General features: G+C 42.5%; 2 protein-coding genes across 10 annotated transcripts in view; both read right to left on the bottom strand.

The window, feature by feature from the left end:
- The window catches only part of macf1a (microtubule actin crosslinking factor 1a), a 266,103-nt gene extending 248,153 nt beyond the window's left edge, over positions 1-17,950 (bottom strand). For all 9 annotated transcript variants that reach the window (XM_083785940.1, XM_083785948.1, XM_083785944.1 and 6 more), the window contains exons 1-2: positions 17,778-17,950; positions 4,891-5,137 (exon numbers count right to left, since the gene is read on the bottom strand). In XM_083785940.1, the coding sequence (XP_083642066.1) occupies positions 4,891-5,116 (226 nt within the window). In that variant the 5' untranslated portion in view covers positions 5,117-5,137; positions 17,778-17,950. The remainder of the gene's footprint in view (positions 1-4,890; positions 5,138-17,777) is intronic.
- A 2,628-nt stretch (positions 17,951-20,578) lies between these two features.
- Positions 20,579-24,720, bottom strand: ndufs5 (NADH:ubiquinone oxidoreductase subunit S5). The gene is made up of 3 exons (XM_083763144.1): positions 24,623-24,720; positions 21,248-21,467; positions 20,579-20,796 (listed from the first exon to the last, which is right to left on the bottom strand). Exons 2-3 carry the CDS (start codon positions 21,461-21,463, stop codon positions 20,692-20,694), a joined length of 321 nt encoding a protein of 106 aa, XP_083619270.1. The 5' UTR covers positions 21,464-21,467; positions 24,623-24,720; the 3' UTR covers positions 20,579-20,691.
- Between the last annotated feature and the right edge of the window lie 802 nt (positions 24,721-25,522).

Genomic DNA, 25,522 nt, shown 5'->3' with positions numbered 1-25,522 from the left:
TGTAGTAACGGATGGGTTATTAGTTATTATTATGTGTCCTTATTAGTGTAGTGTAGTGTAGTCAACACGTTATGGCTCATACACACTGCCCGGTATTTGCTCCGATTATGCTGTCGGGGAGCATTTTTGGCGCTGGCCGACAAAACCCCTGATCTGACGTTACTGGTAGATCGTGATCTACCTTTTGGCCACCGCTTAACTCAACCTTTTTTGTCCCAGGGCACACTTTTCATAGCCTAAAAATCTCGGGGCACACCTAGATATACGGTTTGTGTACACTGTATATATACCGGTGTGTATATATAGTAAATATATATAGTAAATATATATATTATATATAATATATATATATATATATATATATATATATATATATAAATATATATATATATAGAACATTAGTGGTCCATGACATGAAAATGTTTGAGAACCACTGCTCTAAATTGGACAATGATGTTTGACAGTCAGCAATATTGTTGCGTATTCTAGATTTATTTTCTGACTTTTTCGGATTTTCTGACTTGATCTGGCCTGTTAACATTTTCATAGACCTGGTTGCTTGTTTCCCTCTCAGTCAATGTGGCAACCCTGGTCAATGGTGTTGACTATTGTGGTTCTGTATGATGATTTAGCTTAGCACACAACAGCTAGGAGGATGCAGCAGGCTGATGCCGTCATGTTTAACAGTATTTTGCGCAATTTATGTCTCCAAATTTATGGATATGGACTTATGGCTCCATCGCTGCCTCTTTCTTTAGTAGAAGTAAAAATGTAACGTGTTGCTGACTGTTTACCTCCCTCTCACACGCGCGCGCACACACACACACACACACACACACACAGCTGACGTCCTCTCCCACCGACAGCTGTTCATTTATCTCCTTATTCATACACGCTTTGAGCTGAGAGAAGCATATTTAACTTTAACAAAATAGGTTTAACAGCTTAAATCCGCGCGGCAGTGTTGTGTGTGTGTGGGACACGGGGTAGTGTTGTGTGTGTGTGTGTGTGTGTGTGTGTGCAATCAGAAGTACTGGCAGTAGCGAAATAACAAACGCGATCTGTCTAATCGTAGTAGTTAGGCACAAACCAAGTACTTTCTAAGAACAATGTTAATGTTACTAAGACATTCGCTGAGCGAGCTATATTTTAAATTCAGAGATTTAGAAGGAATAAGCAAAATGGTGAGGCGACTATTCCACCTTCCGTGAGGTAAGGTTTCTCTGCGGAGTGCGGAGAGGGAGATCCATAGGGGAGATCACATTAGAGAAGCCAAAGAGGTAGGGGGGGGCTGAGAGCTAGTGACGGCTGCGCAGATGTTGGTATGGGGGGCACATCTTTTCATTGGCACATGTTTTCATTGGCTATGGGCACATCTTTTCATTGGCTAGTGCCACATCTTTTGCGCCACGTGACAACTTCTCACTTGTTAATATAGATAAAAAAAACATAATGTTCTTTTAATGAATGTGTATGGTAGAGTTTGCTATTACATTACAACTAACAGCAACACATCCAGAGTGATTGGAGGTGGTCCCCTCTACTCTTCCACTGAGACATTTCTACCGTGGTGTCGGGAAAGACGCATACTGGTTGGCAAGTACTATTGCCTGGAGAACAATAGATAGTGAATTAGATAGACCTTTATTGATCCTGCGGGGGTAATTCAGTCGACGATGTGGGGATCGCGTTACAAATTTTGTCCCAGGTTGGATGTTGTTAAAGTTATGGATCGCACTCTTGGAGTTACAAATGGATAAATTAACAATGACTGAGGATTTTATTGTACGCACAAAGAAAATGCATAACATATCCGTGTACAGTATGGCACAAAGACGAACACAGACAAATGAGTCATTCTCTCTCTCCCTCCTTCTGTCTCAGTCACTCAACATCACACATATTTCAACAAGCTATTTCAAGCTATTCCTTAACACACGCTCCATCCATTATGGTTACAGAGGTTCATAACAACTTATAATGCAAAATAGGTAGCGTGATCATGTGCAATTGTGATGCCTGACTTTGATTACAGAATTAGTCAAACTGCCTTACAACTGCTGACATAGGAAAGACACCTTATGGCAGCTTTATAAAGCATCATGAAGGTACTGTATCTATAGTGCATTATAGATATTTGGGATTTGTAGAAAGTGTGACCACCTGACAATGCTTTTGTTTTCAGGAACCGCAGTCAGTCCAGTTGTTTAACCACTAAAACCATTGTGCGTAATAGGGTCTTACAACAAGACCCTCTCCTGTATTCTCACTGCACTAAATATTTTCAGTGTTAATTCGATATTTCATTAACCAAGAGACTGTATACTGGTGTCTTTGCATTCAGCTGTCCTGTACTGTGTGTTGGACTGTGCTCTAGTCTGCATACTGACAGAGAGCAGCTTGAAGCTAACTGGTTGTGAGGCCAGGATAGATGTGGAACACTATGAACACAGTATTCCCTTGTGAAGTACAGTAGCTTGGAGGTTGTAAAACATTAATAAGTCTGGTAACCTCAGCCAAGTAGAAATGCTCACAGAATACACATCACCACCACATTCTCCTCTCTCTCTCTCACACACACACACACACACACACACACACACACATGCACGCGCACACGCACGCACGCACGCACGCACGCACGCACGCACGCACAAAGTACAAAGTACAAAGTACAAAGTACAAAAGTGCATAATCCAAGGTTAAAGGTTCTTCAAACACACACAAACACACACATCATGCATACAACACACATATACTGTAGCACACATGTACAGTACACACAAGCATATGCAGACACCCACCTACTACACACACATGTACTGTAGTAGGCTATGCGCATGCTTTCATATACACCTTTGCCCTGAAAACATTAATTCTTGCATGCATGCATGCATAGTTGCATACAATACACCTATCTCTCCCTCTCTCTCACTCACTCTCGTGTAATAGTTGTACATAGCCGAGGCCTGTCATAAAGTAGGCTTTTAGTCTTGTCATCGCCTCACTACTGACAAACCCCTCCCCCATCATCACCATCCCACCCGACGACAGACACACAACTGAATTACACACTACATGTGTGTATGGCATCATTGGTATGCTGTCAATATGATGTCATTTGTGTGTGATGTACAGAGCCTTGTACATCACACAAAATGCGCTGAGAGAGCATGTAATTCTGCTATTGTCCCTGTTGATGTACAACAAGGTGGATAAATGTTGCCAATTGAGGAAGTTAAGCTTATTCTACTGTACTAAGGGAAATCCCTCTGTATGTGAGCATCAGTGACTCGGTTGCAATAAATATGGTTGCAGCAAAGCATGTACAAAGTGCATCTATTTGTGTAATGAGAGCCCTAACACTGTAAACAAGACTCATATCCATTTGTTCCAAGGAGAAAGCCTGAGCGCTAAACCACTTTCATATCATTTTCTTGCAATTATCACGTTGCAACGTTTGGTCTCCTCACTAAAAGGGGGGAAGCTATTAGCCTAGTAGCAGTCTCTCATTACTCGAACAGGGAAAGCCCGGCATCTCCAGAGAGAGCAGAGCAACCTACATTTCTCCTCCATCTACTGTTACCCAGAGCAAAGGGACACATTTAAACTGGCAAAAGCCTGCAGGCAGTGGGGTAGTAATATGGAGGAAAATAGCACTCTTTTATTTAGGAACTAATAGGATATTGCACGCTGTAAGTTGTTGGGAAGAAACCTCCTACCTCCATATTCTAACTTCTTTGTTTTTTCGTAAATGAATGCCCTGCTACCCTGCTTAAGTGACCTTCAGCATGACAATGAATCTCATCCCACAGCTCCGAGGGGCTCTGCTCAGTACAGCTGACCCTGGATTCTGACCTCCCTTTGAGAAGGGAGGCACGCAAGGATGAAATGTCTCCTCGAGTCCTCGCGGCTCAAGTGAGGAGCTTTTCAGAAATGCTTAGTTTGTGCTCTTCTCCCTTGGTGGGAATGACATTTGCATGTCATTTCATCACATGAACCCTAGTTTCCATATTGTGGGCATGACATAATAGGCATGCCAAGATTCTGCAAATGAGGTAGCCTAATAGACTAAAGTCTCAGTAGCCTAATAAACTACTTAATAAAATACTTAATTGTATCCCTCAACTTCTTGCTTATGCCACAGAATTACTGGATTTACAGGTTTTGTAGCAATTAGTAGCAATTGTAGGAATATTAGACCTTAATTGTCAAATGTTTAAGCATGTTCTGATCATGTACAATGTACATATTTGGAAGGAATTGGCAATGAAACACTAAGCCCACGGTGCCACCTATCCTATCCTGTTACCATATTGGACGCATAGGGATAATGCTCCACGCTGAATTGGTGAAGTATGCTGGTGATCAACACTGATAATACCAAGAAGACACGTGCTCCTCTCCCATCTCAGTAACATGTATTGACTGCTGGCGTTTCAGCAGACGGGGCTATTTTTAGGCCATGGATCTTCAATAAGAGCCAGGAGAAAGTCTTCGACTGAGATATCAAAGGCCGATGAATGTCACAGACTCCACAGAATCTCTAGACCATACCACTGCATTGTTTTGCCACCTGATGTCACGCAGGCCGTCCTGTCACATGGCAGAACATATGAAAACATCCCAAAGTGACGGACACAAAACCGTCACTGTATTGCAGAAATAAATATCCTTCGAAAACAGCAGATCTACAAGCTCCTAATGTATTTCTTTACTAGAAATGCTCCAGTAAAGTAAACAATTACTCAAATTGTGCCGAAGTGCAGTACAGTACAGTAAATGTGCTTAGTTACTTTCCACCACTGGTTATGGTCTAATCAGAAACATCATCTTGACTCAAGACTGACTGTGATGGAGAAGGATTCGCTCCAGCTGGCCGTCTCTTACCTGCCACGCGCACCACAGCCCTCTCCGCCGGGTCCAGCACATGAGAGTTGTGGCTCTTCCTCTTCCGCCGCTCGTGCCGGGACAGGTTCCACGGCAGCGTGTCTCCGCTCTGCCCCTGGGGGCCCGAGGGGCACGGGGACAGCGAGCCCCCGGAGCGCTCGCTGCGGAGGGAGCGCTCGCTGACGCAGGAGCGCTCGCTGAGCGTGTCATCGTCCGACGACTCCATGATGGTGGTGGTACCGCAGGGCTGGAAGATGGAGAGAGAGAGAGAGGAGAGGAAAATGAGAGGATATGGAGAGGAGGGGGTTAAAGGAGAGAAGATGCGTGAGATGAGAGAGGAATATGGTGGAATGGGGGAGGGACAAAAACAAGGTCAGGACCAAAAACAAGAAGAGAGAGGAAAAACAGAAGGCATAAAGGGAGAGAGAGAGGGAGAATAAAGTAGGCCCATAAGAGAGGGTGAATACTGTATAATGGTATAATGTACCAGTGCATTATGAAGGCAATCGATCAGGGCTGATCAATAATGAAGTCCCTCAGGCCATTACAGAGCTCTAACGCTAGGACTGATAAGAAAGAAAACTCATTCAGCGACCACACATCTGGATAACAGTTATGAAACTAGAAAAAGTGCCCTTCTGGGCACAGGTCTCCACCAGGATTTCTTCCTCAACCTAGTGTGAATATGCGTGCACAGTTTCATCGCAATGGGGCGCTGCGTTGAGGAGTTGTGGCGATTTGTACAAAGCGGGCTACTCCTGAAAACTGTAGGAGCCAATCGTGGCAAATCAGGATGGAATATGATAAATCAAACAAACCTGTCTTGATCACATGACTATGGAGATCATGTGTAGCGATTTGCGTGAAATTTGGATAAAATCTGAAGGAGTAATAATAGAAAATGTGTTTTACATATGTCGGCCTCCTGGTGGCGCTATAAAGAGCAGATGTGAAAGATTCCAGGCAAAGGTTTTTCCTTGGCCTCTAGGGAGTTGGCATACAAAGTTATCCACAGATCCGTGCAGTTAGAGGTAAAAACACTTTTTGGCCAGTTATAGCGCCACCTTGAGGCTGAGTTGAAATTGTTCATGTGGCATTTCGTCCTCGGCCTAGTGGGAATGTGGGTGCACAATTTCACGGAAATGACGCGATGTGTTCATGATTTGCAGCATTTTGTTTGAAACTGAGCACTCCTGTGAACTTTGGAAGCCAATCTTAACCAATCAGGATGGAGTCTGATAAATCTGAAAGACCCGTTTCGTTGAATGGCTCTAGAGAGACTGTGTACCAATTTGCGTGATGTTTGGACAAAATCTGTAGGTGTACTGTGCAAAAACTTGTTTTGCACAAAGCGGCCTCCTGGTGGCGCTATAACAGGCTGTTCTGGAAAGTTTGGGGCAGAGGTTCATCGTTGGCATCCAGGGAGTGTGTGTGCAAAATATGGCATCGACCGGGTTAACGGTGGCCGAGATTAGCTGTTCACGGACACACGGACACACACACGGACGGACACGCGGACGGACGGAGTGCAAAACATACTCTCCCCACATGCCTTCGGCCTGGTGGAGACAATTAAGATGATAAACAACATCACACACAGCTTGAGGTAAATAATATTGTAATTTTTACATTCGCCCACTAATGGATAGCAGTTATGGAGCACATGAAAGTTATGATGGACACAGTTTTTTGTTTGGATGGATGGATGGATGGATGGATGGATGGAAGGACTGAATAATGCTGACATGCTGTCAGCGTTGGCTGAATCATGAAAGCGGTGCCTGTGCGGCAGATATAAGATTGACGGAGAGATAATAGAATAATATAAGAGAACAAGCAAGAGAGAGAGAGAGAGAGAGAGAGAGAGAGAGAGAAGAACAAAGAAAGCGAGCAAAACAGACTGATCAAAATAAAGCTTTGGCTGATCTGTGTGTATTTGTAATCGAGGCAGCTCTGGGTCAATAGACAGGAGAGATTCCATGCCAGAGCTGAAAACAATGTCTCTTAGTCTTCCACTCTCTTTCTCGATCTCTCACGTCTCACTTTCTTTTTAATCAAACGCAGTATGTTCTCATTTCTTATCCCACGATTTTGTAACCCATTTTTTCACCCAGTGTCAATTATCGAATGTTATCCTGGGCACTACACTTCCTCTGCCAACCTGGGGGGGGCAGCGGACTGACCTCATGCTTCCTCCTATGCATGAGGAGTCCAAGCTGCTTCTTTTACATGCACCATTCTTGTTGGTGAATTGAGTAATGGACTACAATGGAAACAAGCCCCCCGGGGCTTTTTATGTTATCCTTTTAGCGGCACTTTTTTGACAGTGCTGCCGTACTACTGTTAACAAACATGTTAATAACATATTCAATCAATCAATCAATCAAAAACCACTCACACACCTACTGTAGTGTGGAGGCAACCCTGCAAGGCCCACCCCACTCACTTCCTTCTCTAAGGACACTTCGACACGAAGCCAGGCAGGGATCGAACCAGGAACCTTCAGAGTGCCGGGCAGCCCTGCTACCTCCTGAGCCATTGACATGAAATATTGCCAAAAATGTCTAAATACAATGGGAAATGATTACACAAAAAAGTCTGTCTCCCTCTGTCTTGCGATCTCTCTTGCTATTTCTCTCATTATTGCTTGTACCACAGCATCACAATACAGGAAGAAGTGTTGTACTCTCTGGTTTTCTATTCTTACAGTGTAACTGCTGCAATTATTCCTAATTTGTTTTGTATTTAAGTTATTTGCTGCTCATGTTTGCTTATTCAATACATGTCCAAGTTGGACCGGAAGTGCCATTGTTTGGCTAATGCGGAACCCTTTATATGGCCGTCTGGTGTCAGGTAGACGGGAGACATGGTTGCACACATGTCATTTGACAGTGTGATGCAGAAGTTCAAGTTTATGTGTCGCTGTGTTCATGGCCATGGCATGGGCACTAGTGATCCTCTCAATCCCTTATGCTTGTAGAGCAGCCAGTAAGGTATGTTGAATACTGTTTGCATGTTATTTTGGACTGTATTTTCTTTATTTCATTTATGATTATGTGCTGTATTATGTTTATGCAATGTTATTCTAAGCAAGTGTATTTTTATGTTGTTTACCAGTTCAACGTTGGTTTGTGTGCTTCACAATAAATCCACCAGTATGCAGAACAACTGACTCGTTTTTGGACAAGAGTGATATACAGTATATCTGTCCATGTCTGTTTCACAACATACAGGCACATCTGTTATTCCAACTCTGTTGCTTTGCTTTCTCTTCTTCCTTTGACCACTCTCTCTCTCTCTCTCCCTCTCTCTCTCTCTCTCTCTCTCTCTCTCTCTCTCTAAGATGAATGCTCCTCTTGGGACATAAGGCCTGATGTGTCCATCACAGCAGGGATCAATAAACCTGATCTAAGCACAACAACCCCAGCGGCCAAGCCAACAGATCTCTTAGTGTGAGTATTGAGTAAGTCGAGGACTCTCTGGTGCTCCTGAGACTTGTTGGCTTTTGAAACGATACATCAAATCTATTTTCAATGAGACAGGCAGTTAGAAAGTTTGGAGAGAAAGTCAGCCGAGCACATTCTGTCATGACTGTGAGGTCTATTTGGTTCACAGACTTGATATTAGTTTAACCAGATTTAATTTACCTTTGAGGGACACTAAAGTAAATCAAATCAGGACTCAGGAGGAATGTTGGTGGTAGTTTTGATCCTGTGGCTTCAGACTAGGCAAGAGGTCTTCATCATTAACAGGTAACTCAAAATCTCTACAAACCTGATAGAAGTCATCCTACGATAAGAGAAAGGATTGACACAGTGTCAGAAGGACTACATGGTCTGCACTTTAACACTGCATTTTCAGACCATGTTATGATGCTGGAGTTATGTCTTTGACTATGTCTTTATGACTTTTTTGGGGAGACAGATTGGTAATGCAAATTGCAAAATAACATTGATGTGGACACAACCACTTTCAACGTGGCCCCCCAAATTCTGGGAATGCCATATAGGCAAAATGTTTCAAAAGATTTCAGATCAACACATCACGATGCGATCAGAATCAGAATGAACTGAATTGTCACATCACAGGTTTACAGGTGCAAAACAGTGGGTGAAATTCGTTGTTGTGCATGCTCCATCGGAGAAAAAACCCGGTCCGGTCCGCCCTGGTAACAAGATGTGCACATGCACACACTACAGTGCCCCCCATGCGACAGGCCAACAGCACGCACACCAAGGCCCGTCCCCGCTCGATCATGATTGGCAGAAGGCCCCTCTCTATCCTGAATGGATGAAGGCTGGGCCACCTAGCCAAAAACAAAACCTAAGGTTTTTGGACCCCCAGGGGTTAACTGGGGACAGGGAGAAGTGTCAAAGTGTTATGCACATAGGTAACTGACACTGGTATAATCTGCAGGTAGGTAAAACATACACAGTATGTTTTCATACTGTGTATGTTTGCAACTGCCCAGGGTTCCTGCTTTCCAACATTCCGGAAAGGTCTCCCAGTAAAACAGCGAACGTCAGCCTCGTCTGTTTGTTCTTACTAACCCACTGACATTGCTGGCCACCGCAGGGCTCAGCGGCACATACCGCCGGGCTCCCTGTCTCCAAATGACTTATAACAACAAATGTGGTTTTGTTCAAATGCTCAGAGTAAACAACAGAACGGCCGTTGCAACTTCAACGGCAGTGGAACTGTTTGATTGAGGACAGATCAACTACTATGGTTTCCATCTGAGTTCATACTGCCAAAAAACTCCTCACCCTCCCTCCGCTAGACCGCTGGCCAGAAACCACTTCCTGAATCCCTGTCTCCACAGCAACGGCACTAGGAAGAGGTTAGACTCTAACCTCTAACCGTTAGAGCCTTCCCAGAATCCCCAGCAGTTCTCTGGGATTGTGTGTGTTTCTGTGGTATTTGTGTGTGTGTGTGTGTGTGTGTGTGTGTGTGTGTGTGTGTGTGTGTGTGTGTGTGTGTGTGTGTGTGTGTGTGTGTGTGTGCACACGCATGCGTGCGCGTGCTGTTTTTCTGTTTGTGCTTAATCATATGTGTGCTCACCTCATTTGATATATTTGTGTATCTTTGGATGCCACTCTATCTGTGGTAGTGTGCCTGCCTGTTAATGTGCATGTGTGTACGGCTGTACGCATGCCAGTGGATCAGCCAGTTTGCCTGCTGCTTGCTGACAGAGATGTAGTTCAAGTGTAACTGGGGTTTTTATAAATAGAGCCCGGAATGGACGCTTCAAAGGCTGACTGTGGCTTTATACCTCTCTGTGGTGCAGCAGCGAAAAAGAAAAGAAAAAAGACATTTGTCAAAGTGGAAACCAACACTGAAAAATCTGGAGGAGTGTGAGAACCAGTTAGCTCACTTCCTGCCTGCTGTCTGTCAACCCCCCTTACCACCCACCCCACCAAAGCTGTTCTGAATCACCCTCAGCTTTATCCCACATCTACAGACAAATAAATATGCATTATGCATGCACTCACGTTCACATACTGTAAGAAGGATCATATGACAAACATACTGATACTGTGTATAGGCGCACACACACACACACACACATGTTGGTCCAGTGACAGAGTGCAGCAGTTCCACACCATGTGGAGATGCTGAGCGCTTCACTGGCCAGAAGTAGCTCTGGCCAATGGAGTATTTTCAATTTCCAATCATTTTACTTCTACTGCACCACATCTCAAAGGAACATTTTGTACTTTTATTCCACAATAATTATTTGGTTCCGGAGAGCTGCCCTGGGTCCGAAACAGTCGAGAAATTACAGAGTTACAGTGTGGGGGTCCCCAGGGGGTCCCTCTACTGTACTGTACTGTACTGTAGAGATGGGCAGTATTTGAAATACATGTATTTAGATTTATGAATTTGGTTTAGAAGCAGGACAGACTGATGTACAAACTAGTTCTTTAGTCTGTTTTTCTTAAATATAGGGACTCTAAACCGCCTCATGGAGAGCAACAGTTGATATTCATCATTTAAAACATGTAAGGGGTCAGAAGAGATACTCTTCGCAAGTCTAAGCATGCTCTTGGTCTGGGCCTCGCCCTCTTTAAAAGAACGTAACACGACCTCAACAGGCCTACCAACAATTTTAGCGCAGATCTTAATTTGGCTATACAGTTTGTTCTTATATACCATTGATAGGCTGTTAAACCAGGCCGTGCTACAGTACAACATCACAGTTTGAACAACAGACGTATAGAAAAGAGACAAGATTCGAAATGTTCAAAAGCACACTCAAAACCCACCTTTTCAAACTGGCTTTCCCTACATAACCCCCCCCCCCCACACACACACACACACACGCACATACACACACACACACACACACCCTTCTTGTTTGCCCCTCTTTTGATTTTTATTCCTAGTTTTTAACCTTTTAAACCTTTTAATTTGTTTTCAAATAAATATGTCTGTATTTCTTTCTGTAAAGCGACTTTGGGTACCTAGAAAAGCGCTATATAAATCGTATATATTATTATTATTATTATTATTAAGATCTGACTGCTAGCACCAAACGATAGTCGGCATAGGCCAGGGAGTACATACGCTGCTGTATCCTCTTACAAATATAGTCAATGTGAGATGACCATGATAAGGTGGCGTCTATCATCACCCCCAGATATTTGTAAGATGGAGTTCCTCCCTGAGCCCCTGCAATCAGGATGAGAGGGGCCTTCCTCCAATCATGATTATGGTGATTGTAGAGCGTGTGCATGTGCACATCTTGTTACTGGGGCGGACCGGGTTTTTTTTCCAAATCACCCAAATCACTGAATGCGCCTTTAAATACAAAAACTGCCCATCTCTGACTGGCACACCCAAAATCACGTAATGGCTGCTAAAAACTCAGCTTCCAATCATGCAGCTGTGCACTGTGTGAAGCGCAACAGCACCACTTTGTCACCTGTTGGTACTCTAAACAGACATAGGGACAGACAGTGCTGTTCCTTGGAGTGGCTGCACCACTCAAAAATCTGAGTACTTCTTCCATCACTTACCACTGACACAGTATTCTCTCATTGGCTGTGGGTGTGTTACTACTTGAAAAGGTGTACTGCGTGCATTTGCGTGCACGCCTGCCCTGCATCTATGAACATGCATGTGCAAGAGTGAGTCACCGTGTTTCAGATGAGACGAAAAGAGACAAGTCAGAATTCTAAGCTCAGCTACAAATAAATACAAAGAACTGGCTGAGAGACAGAACAGAGGAAAAAGAGAGAGACTGAAGTCTGATTTATACTTTGTCGTATGACAACGTTTCACAACATACTACATAGCATGAATTAATGTATGATGACGGGTAGAGAAAAACAGAGAGAGAGACATATGGAAAAACAAACAGACTGTCACAGTCTTGACTTGAATTGGGACAGGCTAGGATCCTGATGAATTGCACGTTTTAAGCACACCTAAACACATTCTGAGCTGCTAACTTCGTAAATTCTCCAATCATTGTCAATGGGAATTTAATTTGTTAGTTTATGTAAGACGAAAATCTACACTAATAGTCTGAATATAGGAGGGGCCTCAAAAAAGACAGAAAGAAAGAAATCACTTAAAACACTACATACTGTGCTTCTAATCTAGATGTTTGCTGATTTTTGCACTGAAAGTGGCTGGGGGGAAGAGCAATTTGTATTCTTTCTTTAAGCAAGTACAGGGAATAAGACAAATATATTATTCTGAATCTGAATCTAAGAAATGAACAGATGCAGCGTAAACGGCAGCAACTCCAACTTTATTGCTCTGTCCGTGTCATTACACAACACAACATTCCAGAACTCTCTGGACCATTTGCAGCTGCATTTGAAAACTCTATCCATGCTCACTAACGATACAGACAGACACACACACACACACACACACACACACACACACACACACACACACACACACACACACACACAGAGTATCAGACAGACAGACAGACAGACAGAAAGAGAGAGAGAGGGCAGTAGGCTAATGAGTTACTTAAGCAGAAAAGCATATGACTTGCACATATGACTTAAACAGACCGAGACAAGACGAGTCACTGACTGTCTTCTTACATGTCAAATATCACGGTATCACCTCATCAAGAAACGCACTCTGCAGTCTGCATGATCTGTGACCCTACCCCCTCCTCTAAAATGACCACATCATGAGGGTTCATTTAAAGCTGCAATCATTTTAATTAATGAAAATTTATATTTGAACCAATCTGTATTGTAGACTAGAGTATGTCAACTAGTACATCTGCAGTGGTCGGAGGTGCATGGCCTCTCTACTCTTCCAAGAAATGTAGACTGACTGGAGTCGAGTAGGACACCTACTTGTCAAGGTCAGGAGTATTGACTGAAGCCCATATGTGCCATACCCCCCTTGGACAAGCAAGAATTCCCTCTTGGAAGAGCGGAGAAATTTTGATCTCCCACACAGGAGACATGGGTTTGAATCCCAGGTAGAGATTCATGATAGACTCAGAGTGTATCAAAGTAGAAACTTCATGCAGAACTGTAATTTACAGCTACGTCCAACCAGGGAAACTCCCCCCTGTCAGGTGTAAAGGAGCAACTTGGACACTCAAGCATGAAGGAAGCATGAGTTAAGTCCGTTGCTCTCCCCAGGTTGGCGGAGGGTGTGTAGAGCCCAGGATCACATAATCACATTAGATGATTGACACAGGGGTGAAAAATGGGTTACAAAATCGTGGGATAAAAAATATATTAAAAAAAAAGAATTGTAATTTACATCAATTTATTGGTATACTGGTATACGGTAAATCTACAAGACCTTCTTCAGAACTATATATTACATTCTCAGAGTTGGAGTAAGGGAGTGTGGGGAGACCTTTGTGAATATAGTCATGGTGAGTGCTCTATAGGCTATAGCGGACCTATTAAGGGGTGTCTTTTGCTTAACTATATACAGTATTAGTATATTAGAATATTAGTTGCATCTGTTGTCGGATGCTTCTGGCTTTTGACTCCCGCACTCCTTACTTGACTCAAGTGCTGGTAACGTTAGTTATCTAGGATCTCAAGATCATTCTATTGTTGTACTCGATTTCTCACTGAATAGGACCTTCAGCTAAATGTAACTCAATGCGCAAGAATAAGAGTGCAGCCATTAAAGCTGTTTGTATGTTAATGATTTGGTCATTTAATCTAATTCTACTGTTCCTATGCTGTCTGGGCTTATTGTAGGTCACTCTGGGGAAGTAAAGTGTGATGTATTCGTGAGGATGTGTGTGGGCAGATGTGGACTATGTGTAGCATTAACTATTTTCAACCTGGAGTGTCTATTTTGGGCATGTCATTGTCGGCGAGTCAAAATAGTGAAAAAAGCAGATCACACACACTCCCACACACACACACACACACTGCGCGCACACACACACACACACGCGCGCGCGAGTGCACACACACACACACACACATGGCAGAGGGAGAGAGAGAGAAATTAAGAGAGGAAATGAAGAGAGAAAGAGCCCAGAGTGGGATCTATGACAGCTAGTGCCTTTGGCCCTTTACTAGAATAATGTTCTCACGTGTCATTAAATGTCTCTCAACACAATCAATATTTACCACTATTTACCACTCTACATTGTCACTATTAGCCTGAACACAAGGTGGGAAATAGGAAACGCTTTCTCTCGCCTCCCTTTCTCTCCATCTCTCCTTTCCTCCCCCCCCCCCCCCCCCAAGTCTATCTACCTGTGTACTCTCCCTCTATCCCTCTCTCTTTTTCTCTACCATTCTCTCTTGCTCTCTTTCTCTCTTAAGTATGAAGATGCTCTATGCATACCAAAGAGCTGTGGGAATAGCAAACCAATTCAGAGACTGCTGGCTAGACGGACGGACGGACGGATGCACGCAGGCGCAGACACACACGCATGCATGCACACGCACAAGCACACACACACAGAGAGAGAGAGAGAGAGAGAGAGAGAGAGAGAGAGAGAGAAAGACACAGAGTGCAAGTGGCAGCAGTTAATTACTTGCGCAAGCAGAGCGTGCAAGTAATGTTATCAGTCAGGTGCTACGATGTGTATGTCCCTTCCGTGTATGTATTGATGTGTACTTGCACGCTCTGCTTGCGCACTAGTAGGCCATTTATGGCCTACTTGTGTGCAACAAGCAAGTAGGCACTCGACAGAGTGCAGTTCTAGTTAGAAATAGAATGACAGCCTTCTCACATGAGATATGATTTCAATAACATGAAAAGAACAGGTACATCATTGCTGTTTATATACAATTCTCATGCAGGGTACCATTTCTATACATAAACATCAAAGCCTAACCCTAAAAATATCAGTCCCCTGAAGATAGTTTAATGACTAGACTACCGGTATATACATACTGTACATGAGATAATTATTGGAAATCAATGCATTCCTACACTGCTAACGGTTGGTGCAGAATTAGAGAGACATAGGCCTCCTGATAAATATTGCTTTGGTAGTAAGGAGGCGTGGCGACTGCAGAGGAGGAGGGTGTGAGAGATAACTTTATTAACTAGTGTCAAGTTATATAACTTATATTCCATTATTTTTCCACCCAAAATACCACAGGATCAGAACACACGTTGCATGCATGGCACACATTATGATCTTAAAGGACAACTTTAGTTTTTTTCAACCAAGGTTCATGTTTTAGGTTGTTATTAGAGAAACTAAAAGCTGAGTGTTCATTTTCTTTAATTTGCTGCTTTCTTTCGTTTTAGGGATTTTAGCTCTTTTGGACAGGGGGGCGGGGGCATTCGAGCATGGGGCTAAATATGTATTTTCTTACCAAATTTGATGGTGATTTATTTTTGTATTATTTACTATAGTCCTAATAAACCCCAGGAAATTACATCTGGTTACAGAAGATCACAGGATCTACTGAATGTGAAGGTAGCCTACTGGAGGAAGGCTTATACTGTGTGTATAGGCTCAATATGTCAGTTTGACACATTCAATAGATCCTGTGATCTTTTGTGGCCAGATGTAATTTCTTGGGGTTTATTAGGACTATAGTAAATAATAAAAAAGAAATCACCATAATATTTTGTAAAAAAATACATATTTAGCCCCATGCTCGAATGCCCCCGCCCCCCTGTCAGAAACTGCTAAAATCCCAAAAACGAAAGAAAGCAGCAAATGAAAGAAAATGAACACTCACCTTTTACTTTCTCTAATAACAACCTAAAACATGAACCTTGGTTGAAAAAAACTAAAGTTGTCCTTTAAGAGTTGCTATTTTGGAATGATTTAGATCTTTCATTCTTTCTACTGTTGAAAATCTTCACCTAGAATATAGGGACGCCGGGCCAGGGTGAGTCGAGTGATCAATAGCTGGAGCTGTTTACAGTGGTTAATAGTTGGAGAGGTACAGTATCCCATTCACAATAATATTCAATAATGTAGGATATGTGAATTATTAGTATAGGCTTACAAAGCTCTTGGCATCTCTAGACCAGTGCATGGGCTGAACAGCCTGAACCTAAGGCCTTGACATAAGGCTATCCTGTGCACTGGGTGGAGATGTACATTTGGCCATCTGGCTTAAATCGGCAGGGGGTCCCCGAATGTAGATTGGACTTTTTTCCTCACACTGTTTTTCCTCACACTGTTTTCTAGACAGGCAGAGACAGACCTAGCCTCCAATGGGTCATTGTGTGTGTGTGTGTGTGTGTGTGTGTGTGTGTGTGTGTGTGTGTGTGTGTGTGTGTGTGTGTGTGTGTGTGAGAGAGAGAGAGAGAGTGACTGTGTGTGTGTGTGTGTGTGTGTGTGTGTGTGTGTGTGTGTGTGTGTGTGTGTGTGTGTGTGTGTGTGTGTGTGTGTGTGTGTGTGTGTGTGTGTGTGTGTATGTGTGTGTGTGTGTGTGTGTGTGTGTGTGCGTGTGTGAAGCTGAGCAGAGCAGAACTCAGTGAGGCGGTGTACTGTAGGGTGACTACACAAAATAGGGCAGGGATGGAGACATGTAGAAACACATTGGGTTGGGTAGTAGACTATAGGGTATTTTTATGTAGACAAACTGGTATAAGTAGACAACACTGCTAGATAAATAGGACGTACCTTCGGTTGCAACTGCTCACACACAAAATAGAGACGAGGGAAGAAAAGAAAAACATCCCAAGGGTTTTGTCTGTAGGCTACTTACTTAGGCTAATTTCCATCAGTGTATGCAGACGCTGCGTGACGCGTTAGATAATGATGTGCTACTGCTAGTCTGTGGCGGTGGGTTTGATATGGAGGAGAGGAGACTGATGCATGAGTGGACATCATCACAGCTTTGGCTTCTCTTGGTGGAGCCAGCCAGGTCCAACATGGAGTCAGACAGCCTATAGTAGCCTGCCATAGAGGACTCTTTGTCCGCACTACCGACTGGTTAACAACGAACTAATTGCATCATGCATGTATCTATTTGCGGTGGCACCGTGGCAGTGTTCACGCCTCACGAAAGGCGTGTGCGGTGCCCCGCTTTGTGCGAGCCTTCTCACGAGCCAAAAACCTCCTCTCGCCGTTTCCATCCCTGCTGCCCAGCACACAAAGGCAGGAGCGGCGTGCTTTACAAATAGAATACAAATTTGTGATGACCATTTTTAAATAGTATAGCCTGTAGTACCACTAGCATAACTATCTACTCTGCAATCTCTCGAAATCATAACAATTTGCTTTATTTATGGATGACAGCGTTTTCAGCCAGTGACCATTCAACATGTTATCGATTAGCCTGAGCAGCCCACCTATACCAATATCATGAATTAATTTCCAACCCCCAACACTTTACAGGCCCAATGCACTGCATGATTCCATTCAATAATATAGGATGGATTGGAGACAGCGACGTTACACATCTGTTTGTTTTAAATTGACAAAGTGGCCATATGTCATGTCTTACCGGAGAACGCCGATGCCACAATCCGGGCGCAGGGAGTCAAGAGACCGCGGGATGCTGTCGCTCTTCAAGGCGGCGATATCCCGCGCCACAAATTTCACCAAATTGCTGCTTACTGTCAGACTATCCCGGCCGTTCCACGCCCGTGACGAGGCACCGAATACCAATAACGTGGATGTGACTCGGGCAATGGCTGTGTCTGTCTATTCCTCCTCCTTCTCCCCCTCTCTCATCTGTCTCTCTCTCTCTCCCTCCTTTACTCCCCGTCTCTCTCTTCTTGTCTACAACCCCCACACCCACCACCATTTACTCTCACTTTCACACACTCTCCCGTTGACCTATTGAATAGGCTATTTTCACGGGTCTACCATTTAACCCGTACCCATTGAACTGTCGCGAAAACGGAATTTGAGTAGTTGTATGTCCAGCCTGCGTCAGTCAGCAGCACCGCCAACCGACATACTGAGGCTGCACGCTCTTTTTTTTGGGGAGGAATATAAAAAAGGGGCGTTCACGCTGACATATTTGAAGAGGCTACTCATCTTAATTCACGTAATATTACAGTGTGCTTCAACCCCAACGTTATGCGATGGTATAATCGAATGCCTCTATACTTCACATCACACGAGATTAATCCAGGGTTTAATCTCCTTATCACGCAAATGCGTGCGTCAGCGACACACACACACACACACACACACACACACACACACACACCTCATCCAAGTTCCAACATGCATATACTCTGTTGTCCAACATCTGGGAAAGGATAAGCATTACATATTTTTTTAAAATCTGAACTGCAGAGCCTCTCCCAGCCAAGACTATAGCGTGCTGGGCCAGGCAGTCTTCAGCATGGGGCACCACGCCACACCAGTGAAAACATTAGTTTAGTGCCCAACCCTCTATTGCAGACAGTGGGTGGTAATCAAACTGTTTCATGTCAAGGATGCCCAAATTCAGTCTATTGGGCCTCAGACCCACATCAAAATATTTTGTGCCAGGGACAAGGAAGGGATAAGTTAATTATATAATTAAAATATAGTCCACTTATTGTTTAAAAAGCAGATAAAAGCTCTCAATCGTCTATTGCCAAAGAGCCAATGCATAGGGTTCATTGATAGGGTTAAACTGATGCAAATGCTAAATTATAGCTCCTTTTGCTGGGGACCCCTCTGGAACCCCGTCAAGGAACACTGGGGGTCCCCAGACCTCACTTTGAGAATCACTTCCATATTCATCCCATGACCCATGCATCCCACTAGGGGCTATAGGCCTATGTGACTCATATCTCCTCCATGCTTCGGCCCTGCATGGCTGTCACAGAGTGCAAGGGAATGCTGGCCGACAGTTCTGGATTAGCGGGGCAGAGCCGACTATACTGTCTTAATCAAACAACAGCTAATGGTATTTCTGTTTGACTGGTCACGTGAAAAATAGGCTACTACTGCGATGATAATCAGGGGTCAGTTTGATCTCTGTTGATCATATTATAGCTAGGCAGCAGGCTAATAAATTAGAGCACTAAATGAGCTGTCAAAGTGCACGTGTATGTACTGTTCATCATTCATGACCTTGGTTTTGGCCTATAAAATAATCTAATTTGATGAAGCCTATACAGTCACAGAGAGACCAATACCAATTGAAACCTTGTGATGAAGAATGGAACCAGGTCTTACATTACCGTTTTACAGTTAAGACTACTTGCATTCATAGAGATTAATTCATTGTTTTCTGCCACATAAGCAGCAATGTTAACTCAAACTAAATTGGTTCAATGGTTACCTAATAAACAAATGCATGCAGTTTCATAGATGTCACTTGCAGTGCTCCCAGAAGGGGATATCTGTGTTACAGGCGCCATCTAGTGGTGGTGTTTAGAACGTTGTAATCTCATCAGCTCACTTTAAAACGCTAGTAATTGAATCGCAATGTCAAAGAGCATCCATTCACATCCACGCCCACTCGTCGTTCTCTCATCATCCCAAGGGAGTTTTTACTTACCAATCTATAGTGGTTTAGTTGAATTTAGTCTGCCCTCTGCAGGTTAAGAAAATTAAGTGCAGCAGTTAACCTAAGATCATGATGTATCCATCCATTTGCACAATCTTGAGTCCTTATGGTCTAAATTAAAATAATTATGTACGTCCAAAGCACACACACCGAGTGATTTAGAAACAGAACTGGCTGTACAGTTAAGTTCACCTGTGGATCCCATATTTATTTTCTTTTGATTTTTATCCATTCTTTCACCCAGTGTCAATTATCTAATGTAATCTTAGGCGCTACACTTCCTCTGCCAACCTGGGGGGCAGCGGACTAACCTCATGCTCCCTGCATGAGGAGTCCAAGCTGCTTCTTTTCACCTGACAGGGAAGTTTCCCCGGCCGGACGTATAGCGTGTGGAAGGAACACGTTATTCCAACCATTTCCTTTCCCCTCCCATCAGGTGCCCCAGCTGGCCAGGGGGAGGTAGTTTAGAGACCAGGATTACTCCAGGGTTTTTGTGAGGGTACCTACCCTAGGGGACACAGGGAGAACATGCAGACTCCACACAGAAAGGCCCTTTCGCCAACCCCCACTCCGGTATTGGCACTGATGATATGGAGGAGAGAACACGCCCCCAGCGCCCACAGTTTCCCTCCAGTGGGAATCGAACCCAGGACCTTCTAGCTATGAGGAGACAGCACTACCGACTGTGCCACCGTGCCCCCCTGTGGATCCCATATTTAACTCAAATAATATCCATACCTGTTTTGCACATCTTCTACACCAAAAAATTAATAAAAACAAAGAAGAAAATGGTCAATAATAACATTTATTTGTGAACTTGTACAGGGTAGAGGGACAATATATATGAATTATTATACACAAGTTTGGGTGGGGCGGACACAGACTGGACAGACTGTGTGATCCCTCAGGGTCTCTGCTCTTCCTTGCCTGAGTGGTGGGGTGGGGTGATGTATTGCCCCTCCTTCACTAGCTTCTTTCTCTGCTGACGGATCTGATACAGCCGTTCGTTCTAGAGAGGGAAGGAAGAGGAACAAAATGCTTAAGCCCGAGTTATACTCAATTGTGTGAGGCTGTCGCATGCTGAAAATAGCAGATGTACAGTTACAAGCATTTAGTTGCAAGCAGTTAAGACATTGTAGTATGCATTTGCATAGTATACAATTACAATTACTATCAGTTAACTTTCACTTTCTCTAACAGCAATTCCATGTCTCCATTTAATAATTTTAGAATGAGAACTTTAATCTTTTAATCAGTTCCCCTACCGCATCACTGTCGTGGCAATAATCACGTTAAACAACACTCTCGTCTCGTGTAATATTGCTTAAATAAACCTGTGATTATTACAGACAGGTAATGCCTTATTCTGATTTATCTTATAGGCACAAATAAGATAAAGAAACAAATGTAAACTTTAAGAGATTATGAAAACAACCGTTAGCAGCAGACACTACACTCACAGTCTTCTGCCTGTGCATGCACTCGTAGAAGTCGTCAAACTCAATTTTGCACTCCTTCTTGGCGCGGGTTTGCCCAATGCCATCGGCACACTCGATCCACTCCTTCTCAAAGGCATGGCACTTTGCCGCTCGCTTGTAGGGCTGCACCCCACTCTGGATCAGGCACCATTTGTCTATGTCGATGCCCAACCGGCCCTGTAAGTCGACGAACGGCATGGTACTGAAAGATGGATGGATGGATGGATTGGAGACATAGCAGACATACAAGGTTTATGATTTTTCTTTTTTTTTCATTGGCTGTATGCCATAATCATCAAGATTAAAACAAAATCAAGAATATATGAAAGTTTCACTTTTAGAATTATATTAAGCCTAAGGAAGAAAATTGACTTTTGCAAGGAGCTGATGATTTTTCGAAAATAGCAGAACCGACAACAAGCTCGTAGTGCGCATATTTTCAATTTTTAAACAGCCACGGATAAAGTAATGGTTAAAGAAAAGTGGTTAAAATCTAAAGTGATACAGATGCTTTCCCGGTTTTAATCGGTTAAGATTAGGGCACCAACTTGATTATTTACGCAGAGAAGTGTCATACCGGTATTTATACTTTAATAAAAACTTTGCAGAATTTTTTTGAAAGAGGATAATTCAAGCTTTCCGTACAGCTGCAATGTTGGTGAGTTTAACTACAATCAGATGGATAGGACTTTTCTGTTTGGCTGAATGCTGGGCTGTCAAGTGTCGGTATTGTAACTCTAGATTCCAATCCAGATATTAAAAATATGATCTAAGCGTTAAAGGGATATTTCACTTAAAAAAAAACTTTGTCATTTTATTTATTTTATCTACTCAGGCTCATGTGAACACCCCAGGCAGTTTTTAAGTTGCTTCAGTCAATATTTAGATATTTGATATTCGGGGTTGGGGTGGGGGTTGTTTTTGCTGCTTTTAGTTTCCTTTTTTTGAGTTTGTCTTGTCTTGTTTAAAAAAAGAAAATCATGATTCTGTAATTCGTTGTTTTGAATGATGATGTTTGCATTATCATTAAATAAATCTTTAAAGGTATATTCAGTGATTTCACTCAAAAAACCTTAGGTTTCGTTTTTGCCTTGGGACCCAAACTTTCGTCCAATCAGGATAGAGAGTCAAAAACGAAACCTAAGGTTTTTTGACCGCCAGGGGTTAACTGGGGACAGGGAGGAACTCCTTATATGGTCAGCACACTCTATAGTAGAGAGGATTATCACAACAAAACAAAAAAATAAGTGATATTTGAATTAAGTGAAATCACTGAATATACCTTTAAAAATATTCATTTGAACTGCCCCACCCCCTTCCTATACGAACCCATTATAACTTAAAACTCCATTTTAACCATGATAGATTAATCAAAAACACCTAAACTTTTTTCTGTTGACTGATATTGTCCTAATACGTGAGGGGGCCGTGGTTTGTCAATTACTGTTTTAATTTATTTTTAATAATTATTTTGGAAAAGAACCTCCTGCTGCCCTGCAGCTTCAGCTGCAGCTCCTCCTCACAAAATAAAGAATTATTAAAAATAAATGAAAACAGTACATGACAAACCACGGACCCTCACGTATTAGGACATTATCAGTCAACATAAAATAGGTCGGGTGTTTTCGATGAATTTATCATGGTTTTAAGTTATAATGGGTTTGTATAGGAAGGGGGCGGGGCAGCTAAATTTTTTATCAAATATCTAAATACTGAATCAAGCAACTTAAAAACTGTCTGTGGTGTTCACATAAGCCTGAGTAGATGTAGACCTAGAATGCCTGTGATCATTTAATTATACTTCGTAAATTTTCATGTATCATAGGCATAGATACGTCTCACTGAAATCCTGTTTGGGCTTAAAACCGGCGGCCTAAATGTGATAAATGCTCTGTTTGTACTCAACCATTAAATAATTCCAAAGACGTGGAGTGAAATATGGTCCTCTAGTTTTATATCCATTTGAAAGTTCTGGCACAAAACGTGTATTTAGTCGTAATGATCGATGAACTGATTTTAGATACTTCCTGTTGTTTACCGAAGACGTCATCACCAATTGACCAGGGAAACACAAAGGTTTGGGTCACACATTTGGCAGGTGGTGTGATTAACTACCCAGCACCTATCACAAGGCACCTGCCAATTGTGTGACCCAAACTTTTGTGTTTCCCTGGTCAATTGGTGATGACGTCTGCGGTAAACAGGACGTATTCGTAAAATCAGTTCATCGATCATTCCGGCCCCCCTCGCCCGGAGAGAAAGATGTCCGTGTGCATCTCTTGAAAAAGTGGAGATAATTGACTAAATACACGTTTTGTGCCAGAACTTTCACATGGATATAAAACTAGAGGACCATATTTCACTCCACGTCTTTGGAATTATTTAATGGGTGAGTACAAACGGAGCATTTATCACATTTAGCCCGCGCATTTTACGTCCGACCAGAAATTAAGCAGGGTGTTCTATGGCTCTGTATGTGAAATACTGTACATACTGTAGAGTAGATGATGAATAGTTTTTTTTAAAGTGAAATATCCCTTTAAACCATTAAAACCAGGAAATCTGTGTCAAATCTGTGTCACAACCAACCCACCTTAACAGTGTGCAAATCTGAATATATATAAGACAACATTTTCAACATTTTTAACTCAAATCTTTGCTTATGGGATCTCTGGACAAAATATTTTTAGATATTTTCTTTGTTGTTATTAAACAAAATAGTAAAATACCAATTACAAATGAGGGTCCAATATATAATTATTTAAAAAAATTACGTACGGCCTATTATTTCTACAAAACCTGTGATAGCCACAGTCATTTTGGGGATAAACATAAAGAGTGCAATCTTTTGAGGAAAAACAGACTTCTGGAGCTGTATCTGCGTACAGGTCGGCCAACTACGATAAAAGTCAATAGATGTATTTGAACCGCCAATTTAACCTAAATCTTCTAATTGGCGTTAATAATGCGTTTCATGTTTATCTAAAATACAGCCAGCCCTGCAGGATTTTGGCTAGCATAACTTTTGACTATACAGTCTGTACTACTACTACTACCTGTGCAGTTGTTAATAATATTAATCATGTTAATAAAGTAATCAATCAATCAACCTACCGTCCACAGTAATATTGTTTAGGTTACTCACTATAAATATTCTTACAGATGTAACCGTTTTCAAGCTGTTGTTAGAGAGCCCTTGACAGCTTGCTGACGCTAACGTCAAAAGGCCACTCGCTCTAATTATGAATTGGAGCATTACTTTCATTCAAACATGTAGAATAACGTTTAGGTTTGATCTAATACACCAGACAACAGGTCAAACTATCAATCAAATACATCCAAAGCATATTTATTTACCGTGTTTTACAGGAACCACTTTAACCTTCCGTGAAAGCACAGCAAACGTTTTGCTTTACGTTAGAGAGCTTAATTTAGCGTAAAGGATGCAGTTCGACTTCGATTCCTTTTACGACACTGCTGTGAATGGACAACCCATTTGTGCGTGTGTCACTGTGTGTGTGTGTGTGTGTGTGTGTGTGTGTGTGTGTGTGTGTGTGTGTGTGTGTGTGTGTGTGTGTGTGTGTGTGTGTGTGTGTGTGTGTGCGTGCGTGCGTGCGTGCGTGCGTGCGTGCGTGCGTGTGTGTGTGTGTGTGTGTATGTCCCTTGAATAATTCTATGGATTAATAGTGCATACATTTTAATTTTCCAACCTACTGTAACGTTTCAAGCTCAGACTAGGTGCCATATAGGCCTACTGTTCTTTAGATTTTCTCTCATGCAATCAATTTGACAAGTCTAGATGTTGGTGCACAACAGATGATTGTTTATTTTTTTCCTCCAAAGTCCACAAATATCTTTCATAGTCCTGCATATACAATCCAACACAGGGCAGGACTTTAACATTGCCAGCAGTTACACATACACATATTGAAAACAGTCACATATTGCCATCTATACACTCAAAACCATTGTACACAAGTACTGTGTTCTTTCTTTATACATAATTTCCGTCACCCTAGTTCAGTGTAATTCAGAAAGTTCTGTGTCAGTACATGGTACATTCATGATGTTGATTTCAATAGACGGGCAGTAACAAAGTGACGACTGATAATCATATTATCAACAGACCAATCCAAGTGCTGCCCAGTCATATGAGCAGCTACTTGCATGTAGATTCATAAAACTAGTAACTACTCTGAGATGAAAAAGCTTCCAAGTTGATTCCTTGAATTGAAGGAAAAACCTGTTAAAAAATAA

This window comes from Protomyctophum parallelum (assembly GCF_964188405.1).
Source record: "Protomyctophum parallelum genome assembly, chromosome: 1".
NCBI lineage: Eukaryota > Metazoa > Chordata > Actinopteri > Myctophiformes > Myctophidae > Protomyctophum > Protomyctophum parallelum.
Note: the sequence above shows the minus strand (reverse complement) of the source record. Positions and strands in the feature narration are given on the sequence as shown.

Bases quoted from the DNA above. Each gene is read 5' to 3' on its own strand.
- ndufs5 (XM_083763144.1), bottom strand. From the start codon at position 21,463: ATGCCGTTCGTCGACTTACAGGGCCGGTTGGGCATCGACATAGACAAA. The intron at 20,797-21,247 runs GTGAGTGTAGTG...TTCCCTCTCTAG, and splicing joins GCATGCACAGGCAGAAGACT to AACGAACGGCTGTATCAGAT.